General features: G+C 37.3%; 1 protein-coding gene across 2 annotated transcripts in view; it reads right to left on the bottom strand.

The window, feature by feature from the left end:
* Positions 1 to 510: 510 nt before the first annotated feature.
* HACE1 (HECT domain and ankyrin repeat containing E3 ubiquitin protein ligase 1) overlaps positions 511 to 10,397 on the bottom strand; it is a 174,609-nt gene continuing 164,722 nt past the window's right edge. For both annotated transcript variants that reach the window (XM_066373576.1, XM_066373577.1), the window contains 2 exons: positions 2,750 to 2,863; positions 511 to 1,880 (listed from right to left, as the gene is read on the bottom strand). In XM_066373576.1, the coding sequence (XP_066229673.1) occupies positions 1,778 to 1,880; positions 2,750 to 2,863 (217 nt within the window). In that variant the 3' untranslated portion in view covers positions 511 to 1,777. The remainder of the gene's footprint in view (positions 1,881 to 2,749; positions 2,864 to 10,397) is intronic.

The following is a 10,397-nucleotide window of genomic DNA, read 5'->3' as shown; positions in this document are numbered from 1 at the left end:
ACTCCTTGATACTCTTCAAAAATGTGACACTAATTCCCTTCACCTTGATTTAATGATTTGGATAAGGGACTTGCATCTAAAGAACTTCTAGTTTTTAATGTAATCTGTTGAGATTTTTTAAAATTTTAACTAAATTTATTGGGGTGACATAGGTTAGTAAATTTATATAGGTTTTAAGTGTACAATTCTATAATACACCAACTGCATATTTTATTGTGTGTTCATCACTACAAGTCAAGTCTCTTTCCATTACTATTTATCCCTCCCTTTATCCTCTTCTACTTTACCCCATCCCCCTTCTCCTCTGGTAATAAACATACTGTTGTCTGTGTCTATCAGGTTTTCAAAAAATTAACCCCTAATGAACAAAATAAATGAACAAACAAAATAGAAAGTCTCATAGATAGAAACAGACCAACAGTTGTCAGAGGGGCTGGGTGAAAAAGGTGAAGGGATTAAGGAGATATTTTCTTAATATAAAAAACCTCCACAATGACAAGGAACCAAAAAGCATGTATTCAAGAATCTTTATAACTTAGCAAAGCTTTCAATATATATGTCCATCTACATGTATACATAATATATATTAGTACTGACATATACATTGTCTATATTTGTCAGTGACAAATATATCACTTGTTCATATAAGAAAATAAGCATGAATATACATATCCATACATATGCCATTGGGTTATCTACTTTTAGTTTCCAGTTGCAAGGTTCTAAACATTACAAATTCCTCCATTAGCATTTCTAAATATATACATGTTCCTACTTCCCCTTAAAAGGTATACTGAAACTACTCAAGTGTTTCTTTATGCTAAAAATACTCGTGTTTCTTTTCAAAATAAAAGCTGATTAGATCACCATAACATTAAAAAAAAATGAAAGCTTGGTATTAAGCATATTTCACTGGAACTCAACACTTTACCATAAAAAAATTTTTAAGAAAAAATTACGTTTAAATTGTAATCTGCACATCATATTATTTCTTTAAATGTGTCTTCAGAACTCAAAAAATAAAGTTAAAAATATGATAAAATATATTTTAGTTTTACATAAAATATAAAGTAAGGCATAAGAAAAACTTTGAGACCATAATATATATGGAAAACTGACCATTGGAAATGCAAATAATTCATACAATATAGTATAAGCTTTAATATATACATCAGTCCTTACATCATATATTAAAATATTAAAAAGCTAAAAAACATCATTGCAATATAGATTCAATGTGGGGAAATACATATTTGTGGTTTTATACACAATCTCAATCCATTCTATACAAGTTTCCCAAAATATAAGTGGCACTTCACATGCAACAGAACATACCAGGTTGAATGTCCTAATATATATATACATTTAATATACAGGACAATAAAAGAGAAAACATACTTGAGATTTTTAATTTTAACTAAATTTATTATACACAATCTGATAGTTACATAGCACAAGTGGAATGCAGAATAAAATTTTGCCTTAACACAATCTTGCATAAGATTAAAAAAATATCAATACGGAGAGTGTCTACTACTTTCAATTAGCATTTTAAAAAATGAATGCTACTGTAATTTTAATTTTCTAATTCTATCAAAACTGAGAAAACATAAAAGGGAAAAGGGGTCGGGGGAGACAACCTGATCCTTTATGAATTTTAAACATCAGCGCTGCCTATGAGCTGCGTATATAGGCTGCTTTTCTGTTGACAGTTTCCTAAATTACTTCTGCCACTCTAAATTGTGCATCAGTAGTCAGATGAGTTTCCCAGACTTCATTATGCCATTGTGTAACCATAGCTGCCACAATGTAGTGCCACAAGAAGTCTGTCTTTGAGTATTTCTTTACTTGGGTATTCAGGTAACTTGAGCATGTTGATGCTTTAAAAAAAAAAATATACCATCATTAAATAGGAAATCTATGAAATTTCTGATTGTTTTGTCTAACAGTGAAAACACTATGTAAATTAACATAAAACCACTATCTCTAATTTGCATTCAAATTGGAAAACCCTGAGAGTAGTATTTAAAAAGTGAAAATGAAAACAAAAACACTGCTGTACTGCAGTTTTCTTTAGCATGCAAATGCAGTGGAAGAAAATATAGTAAGTTCCTTGAGCCAAAAATAAATTAGCAAGAGCAATTCATTTTGAAATGATGGCGAAACTCAGTGATACTATGACAATTTACTTTAGTGATAAACTCTATTCAATTTAATTTTATGTAGTTTCCTCAAACATAGTCCCTTTCAAAAAAGGGAGAAGCAAGAAACTATGTAGCTATTTATCAGTAAATCCGAAATGCTGGCAGAAATCACTGTTGAGGTGGAAAGCGAGGAGGCAGAGAGACAGACTCCCGCATGTGCCCCAACCAGGATCCACCTGGCAAGTACCCTACCAGGCGATGCTCTGCCCATCTGGTACCATTGCTCCGTTGCTTGGCAACCAAGCTATTTTAGCGCCTGAGGCAAGGCCATGGAGCCATCCTCAGCGCCCAGGGCCAACTTGCTCCAACTGAGCCATGGCTGTGGGAGGAGAAGAAAGACATAAAGAGAGAGAAGAGAAAGGGAGAGAAGCAGATAGTCATATCTCCTGTGTGACCTGACTGGGAATTGAACCTGGGACATCCACATGCCAGGCCGATGCTATACCACTAAGCCAACTAGCTGGCCAGTGCTTAATATAGACTTTTGATCATTCAAAATTAGTCAAAAAATTCAAAATGCATTTAAGTTGAAAAAATTAACATACCATGTGCTTGAAGTCGGTAGAAGATTTGGAATGTATGGCACGGCAGCAATTGTAAAATTCTGCAATCCACTTCCACCCATGATATTAGCAAATCCACCATGTGGGACCCTGGAACTAACAGTTCATATCTTAATAAGTTGTAATCACAAAAGGAAAATGTTTGTTACAGATATATTTCAAATTCTAAATTAGGACAAGAATATATACAACTTTAGGTTACTGACAAAATAACATTTTTGAATCTGCAACACTCCAATTAGCCAGCTTCCATGGAGATACTCTTCCTCATTTCTATAAGCTATACTGTGCTTTCAATTGGCCACAGCCAATTAGCCTTTGTAAATATATTATGACTAAACAAACTGATCCTGGAATAAATTTTGTTTTTAAAATAAGATGCTATAGTGCTTTTTGGATAAGTTAGAATAATGATAAACATTCAATGTATAGGTATTAAATATTAAATGCATATTCAAAAGCAGTAGACTGTATAATACTAAAAATATCTTCTAACATGAATCTAGTACAAAGTATTCAGTTCATTTTAAAACTGTTGAAACTTGAATTATCAAAAAAATCTTGAAAAAGAACAAGGTCAGAGGGCTCACAGTTCCTGATTTCAAAACTTAAACTACAAAGCTACAGTATCAAAACAGTGTGGCAACGGCATAATGACAGACATGTAGACCAAACAATGGAAGAGAACAGAACCCCAAAATAACCTCCAGTCACATATATGGCCAAATGATTTTCTTTAACGACTTTGCTAAGAATATTCAATGGGGGAAAGTCAGTCTTTTCAACAAATTGTGGTGGGAAACCTGGATATCCACCATAAAAACATGAAGTTAGACTCCTATCTAATACCATTTACAAAAATTAACTCAAAATGAATCAAAGACCTAAACTTGAGAGATAAAACTACAAAATTCTTGGAAGAAAACGAAAAGTTTCATGATACTGACTCTGGCAATGTGTTCTTGGATATGACACCAAAAGCACAGGAAACAGAAGACAAATATACTACTCACAAAAATTAGGGGATATTTTATACCTTCATATTCATTTTTGAAATATACCCTAATTTTTGTGAGCAGTACAGATAAACTGAACTTTATCCAAATTAAAAACTTATATGTCAAAGGATACCAGGGACAGAAGGATCAAGTAACACACAAAATGGGTGAAAATATTTACAAATTGTAAATCATAAGGAATTGATATCCAAAAAATATACATAACTCCAATGCAACAACAAAAAACAATTAAAAATAGGGAAAGGATTTGAATTAACATTTCTCCAAAGAAGATATACAAATGGCCTATAAGCATATGAAAAGATGCTTAATCAAATCATCTGTCATTAGGTAAATGCAAATCAAAACCGAAATAAGATAAACATTTCATAGACATTAGAATGACTTTTTTTCTTTTTAAGATTTTATTCATTCATTTTAGAGAGGAGAGAGAGAAAGAAGGAGAGGAGGAGCAGGAAGCATCAACTCTCATATGTGCCTTGAGAAAAGCCAGGGATTTGGACTTCAGTGTTCCAGATCTATGCTTTATCCACTACACCACCACAGGTCAGACCTAGAATGAGTTTTTAAAAAAACAAACAAAATAACTCTTACCACAAAAATAAGAGAGAGAGAAGGAAGGAAGAAAGGAAGGAAAGAAGGGAGGGATGGAGGTAGGGAAAGAAAGAAAAGCCAGAAAGAAAGAAAAGAGAGAGAGAGAGAGAGAGAGGAAAGAGAGGAAAGAAGAAAGGGAAGAAAGGGAAGGAAGGGAAGGGAAGGGAAGGGAAGGGAAGGGAAGGGAAGGGAAGGGAAGGAAGGAAGGGAAGGGAAGGGAAGGGAAGGGAAGGGAAGGAAGGAAGGAAGGAAGGAAGGAAGGAAGGAATGGAAGGAAGGGAAAGGACAGAAAGGAAAGACAAAAAGAAAGAAGATAAAATGAATTGAAAGGACATGCAGAAACTGGAACCCTTATGCTCTATTGGTGGGAATGTAAAATGGTGCAGCCACTCTAGAAAAAAATCTGGCAGTTATTAAAAAAAAATGAAACAGATCCTGGCCGATTGGCTCAGCAGTAGAGTGTCAGCCCGGCATGTGGAAGTCCCAAGTTAGATTCCTGACAAGGGTACACAGGAGAAGCGCCCATCTGCTTCTCCACCTATTCCCCTCTCCTTTCTCTCTATCTCTCTCTTCCCCTTCAGCAGCCAAGGCTCCATCGGAGCAAAGTGGGCCTGGGCACTGAGGATGGCTCCATGGCCTCTGCCTCAGGCACTAGAATGGCTCTGACTGCAGTGGAGCAATGCCCCAGAGAGCCCGAGCATCGCCCCCAGGTGAAAATGCCAGGTGGATCCCAGTAGGGCACATGTGGGAGTCTGTCCGTCTACCTGCTCCCTGCTTCTAACTTCGGAAAAATACAACAAAAAGAACAAAAAAGGAAACGAAACAGAGACTTACAGTATATATCTAAAGAACTGAAAGCAGAGAATCAGAGATATTTGAACACCCATGTACAGAACAGCATTCCTCACAATAGCCTAAAGGTAAAACAACCCAGTGACCATCCATCTATGAATAAAGAGATAAACAAAATGTGATATGCACATGTTGGGCAAAAAAGTTGTGTTTAGGTTTGCTCACTGTGGGGGGCTGTCGGTGCTTGCCCTCAGGGTGGCAGATTACAAATTGCAGATTGCTTGCCTCCATGGGGAGGGGTGATTGTTTGCTATTATTTGCCAGAAAAGGGGTATTTCCACCTAGTCTGTTTTGCTTGTGGGGGTCTGGGAGTCCTGGAGAGAGTCTGGTGAGGGCCTATGAGTCTGGGAGAGTCTGGAGAGAGAAAGGGAAGCGGTCTTCACTATTTGCTTGTCCAATATTATAAGAGTATAAACGTAATGGTTCACCATCCTCTGACTCCACAGGTCTTTTACCGTCTGCCTAAATCTAATGAGAACCTGTATGACGACGGCCATGGTCACTAGCCTTACAGCAGACAATGAAATATTATTTAGCCTTAAAAAGGAAGGAAATTCTGATATATGCTACAATACACATGAACCTTAAGGACATATGGTAAGTGAAATAAGCCAGTCACAAAAAGACAATGTATGGTTCCACTTATATGAGGTACCTAGAAGAGTCAAACTGATACAGACAGACAGAAGATGGTGGTTGTCAGGGGCTGGGAAAGTGGGAATAAACATTTAGTGTTTAATAGGTACAGTTAAAACAGAGGAAGATAAAACAGATTAGGAAATGGATGGTGGTGATGGCTGTACAGTGTAAAAGTACTTAATGTCACAGAATTATATATTTAAAAATGGTAAATGTTACGTATTTCTTAGCACACAGACTATAAAAGCTGTTCAAAATGCACCAAATTTTCTATTTAAAATCATGGATGTGTATATATTCACAAGAAAAATTAGCAACCAACTATAAATGAATATCTAAAAACAGCAGTTTCTTTTCTTAGCTGGGAAGTAATTTGGTTACTAATAATGTTTTTAAAATTGATTTTAATTTATTCTTTACAGATTCTAGTGTCGCCCTGCATGCATCCCCCCTCTCCTGTAATCCTCTCAACATTTTCTTTGTCCTCCTCCCCATAGCACCCTCCGCCTTCCCTTCAGGTTTATCGCATTCTATCATCCCCCTTACCTCTTTCCTCCCTTACTCTGGTCCCTTTGATCCCTCCTCTGTCTCAATTCTGTTCCTCAGTTCACATTGTCCATTTGATTCCTAAAATGCGTGAAGTCATATGATATTTTTCTTTTTCTGCCTTATTTCACTTAATATAATAGTTTCCAGGTCCATCCATGTTGTCACAAAAGGTAAGATTTCCTTCTTCTTCATGGCCCCGCAGTATTCCATTGTATATATGAACCATTACTTTTTAATCTACTCGTCCACTGAAGGACACTTGGGCTGTTTCCAGATCTTTGTTATTGTGAACAATGCTGCAATAAACAAGCGGGTGCATTTCTCCTTTTGAATTAGGAATATGGCGTTCTTGGGATATATTCCTAAAAGTGAGATGGCTGGGTCAAAAGGCAGTTTGATATTTAATTTTATGAGGAATCTCCATACTGTTCTTCACAGTAGCCGCACCAGTCTGCATTCCCACCAGTAGTGCAGGAGGGTTCCCTTTTCTACACATCCTCGCCAGCATTCTTCCTGTGTTTTGTTCATGAGTGCCATTCTGACTGGTGTGAGGTGATATCTCATTGTGGTTTTAATTTGCATTTCTCTAATGATTAGTGATGTTGAGCATTTTTTCATAAGCCAACTGGCCATCTATATGTCCTCTTTGGAGAATTGTATATTCATTTCTTTTGCCCATGTTTTGATTGGATTGTTTATCTTCCTGGTGTTGAGTTTTACACCTCTTATCAGAAGTATTGTCGAATATGCTCTCCCATTGTGTAGTTTGTCTTTCTATTCTGTTCTTATTGTCTTTAGCTGTACAAAAGCTTTTCTTTTTTTAAATTTTTAAATTTTTTATTTTTTTTTTACAGAGACAGAGAGAGAGTCAGAGAGAGGGATAGACAGGGACAGACAGACAGGAAACGGAGGGACGAGAAGCACCAATCATTAGTTTTTCATTGTGCATTGCGACACCTTAGTTGTTCATTGATTGCTTACTCATATGTGCCTTGACCGCAGGCCTTCAGCAGACTGAGTAACCCCTTGCTTGAGCCAGTGACCTTGGGTCCAAGCTGGTGAGGTTTTACTCAAACCAGATGAGCCCGCGCTCAAGCTGGCGACCTCAGGGTCTCGAACCTGGGTCCTCGGCATCCCAGTCCGATGCTCTATCCACTGCGCCACCATCTGGTCAGGCTGTGCAAAAGCTTTTTAGTTGATATAGTCCCATTTGTTTATCCTATCTTTTATTTCACTTGCCCATGAAGATAAATCAGTAAATACATTGCTGCTAGAGATGTCGGAGAGCTTACTGCCTATGTTTTTTTCTAAGATGGTTATGGTTTCATGACTTACATTTAAGTCTTTTATCTATTTTGAGTTTATTTTTGTGAATGGTGTAACTTGGTGGTCTAGTTTCATTTTTTTGCAGGAAGCTGTTCAATTTTCCCAACACCATTTGCTCTGGTCTTTATCATTTCCTTCCTTCTACTACCTCTGGGCTTTACTTGCTGGGTTTTTTTTTTCTAGTTCTTTTAGATGCAGGGTTAAGTTGTTTATTTGAGCTTTTTCTAGCTTCTTAAGGTATGCCTGTAATGCTGTGAACTTCCCTCTCAAGACTGCTTTTGCTGTGTCCCACAAAATTTGAGTTGTTGTATGCTCATTATCATTTGTTTCTAGGAATTTTTAAATTTATTCTTTGATCTCATTGTTAACTCATTTGTTATTTAATAACATGTTTTTTAGTTTCCAAGTGTTTACTTTTCAGTTTTTCTGTTGTGGTTGATTTCTAGTTTCATGCCATTGTGAATAGAGAAGATGCTTAATATGATTTCAATCTTCTTAAATTTGTTGAGACCCCTTTTGTGCTGTAACATGTGGTCTATCCTAGAGAATGTACCATGAGCACTTGAAAAGAATGTATATTCTGCTTTAGGGTGAAAGGTTCTAAAGATATCTATTAAACCCAGTTGATCTAGTGTGTCCTTTAAGTCTTCTGTTTCTTTGTTAATTTTCTTTATTGAGATCTATCTAGTGATGTTAGTGGGGTATTGAAATCCCGTACCATTATAGTATTGCTGTTGATCTCGCCCTTTATGTCCATCAAAGTCTGCTTTATATATTTAGGTGCTCCAATATTAGGTGCATAGATATTTAAAATGGTTATCTCTTCCTGTTGGATTGCTGTTTCCTTGATCATTATGTAGTGACCCTCTTCATCTCTTACTATAGCCTTTGTTTTAAAGTCTATTTTTTCAGATATAAGTATTGCTATCCCAGCTTTTTTTTTCATTTCTATTTGCATAAAATATATTTTTCCAACCTTTTACTTTCAGTCTATGTGCATCTTTTGTTTTCAGGTGTGTCTCTTGTAGACAGCATATGTATGGGTCTTGTTTTCTCACTTTTTTTTTTTTTTTGTATTTTTCTGAAGCTGGAAACGGGGACAGTCAGACAGATTCCTGCATGCGCCCGACCGGGATCCACCTGGCATGCCCACCAGGGGCGAAGCTCTGCCCACCAGGGGGCGATGCTCTGCCCCTCCGGGGGGGGGGTCACTCTGCTGTGACCAGAGCCACTCCAGCGCCCGGGCCATCCTTGCTCCAATGGAGCCTCGCTGCGGGAGGGGAAGAGAGAGACAGAGAATAAGGAGGGGGGGGGTGGCGAAGCAAATGGGCGCTTCTCCTATGTGCCCTGGCCGGGAATCGAACCCGGGTCCCCCGCACGCCAGGCTGACGCTCTACCGCTGAGCCAACCGGCCAGGGCGGGTCTTGTTTTCTTATCCACACAGCTACCCTATGCTTTTGATTGTATCATTTAATCCAATTACATTTAAGGTTATTATTGATATGTACTTGTTTATTTCCATTTTGTTCCTTAAAGCTACATTCCTCTTTTACTATAGTTTTTTGCCCTTTTTTTCTGTTTACAACAGGCCTCTTAACATTTCTTGCAGCATTGGTTTGGCTGTAATAAATTTCTTGATGTTTTTTGTCTGGGAAGCTTTTTATTTCTCATTCAATTTTAAACGATAGCCTTACTGGATAAAGAAGTCTTGGTTGTAGGCTCTTGTTCTTCATTATTTTGAATATTTCTTGCCATTCCCTTCTTGCCTCAAGTGTTTCTGTTGAGAAGTCAGATGTCATCCTTATGGGGGCTTCTCTTTAGGTAATAGACTGCTTTTCTCTTACAGCTTTTTGTATTCTTTATCTCTTAGCTTTGGTATTATAATTATGATGTGTCTTGGTATAGATTTCCTTGGGTTTTCTCTTTAATGGAACTCTGTGCTTCTGGAACCTGTGTGACTTTTTCTTGCATCAATTTAGGGAAGTTTTCAGCTATGATTTCTTCAAACAAGGTCTCTATGCCTTGTTCTTTCTCTTCTTCAGGAACCTCTATGATGCAGATGTTGTTTCTCTTCATGTTGTCACAGAGCTCTCTTAGAGTTTCCTCAGACTTTTTCAGTCTCTCTTCTTTTTGTTGCTCTGCTTCTGTGCCTTCACTTATCTTGTCCTCTAACTCGCTGATTTGATCCTCAGCTTCATCAATCCTGCTTTTAATTCCTTCCATTGTGGTCTTCATTTCTGATATTGTATTTGTCATTTCTGACTTATTTTTTTTTATTATTTCAATGTTCTTTTTTATACTTACTATCTCTTTATTTAGGTGCTCATTATGTCCCTCTGTTGTTGTTCTAAGATCTTTGATCATCCTAACAATCATTATTTTAAACTCTGTATCCAGTAATTTGGTTATATCTGACTCATTCATTCAAGTCTTTTCTGGGGATTTCTCTTAATTCATTTGTGTTACATTTCTCTGCCTTCCCATTTTGTCTATGTATAAGAAGGGTGTGGTCACAGTAGTCCAATGAACGTGGCCTCTGTGTTTCCTAGGTGTGGTCTGTCTGCAGGCTCACCATCCTCTCTGCTGCTGCCTCAGGCTTTTAGGCATGGGCTTTGCTGGCGCCAGCCCGCTGCAGCAGTCACTGTGGTTTC

The sequence above is a fragment of the Saccopteryx leptura genome, chromosome 3, assembly GCF_036850995.1.
Source record: "Saccopteryx leptura isolate mSacLep1 chromosome 3, mSacLep1_pri_phased_curated, whole genome shotgun sequence".
NCBI classification, from domain to species: Eukaryota; Metazoa; Chordata; class Mammalia; order Chiroptera; family Emballonuridae; genus Saccopteryx; species Saccopteryx leptura.
Note: the sequence above shows the minus strand (reverse complement) of the source record. Positions and strands in the feature narration are given on the sequence as shown.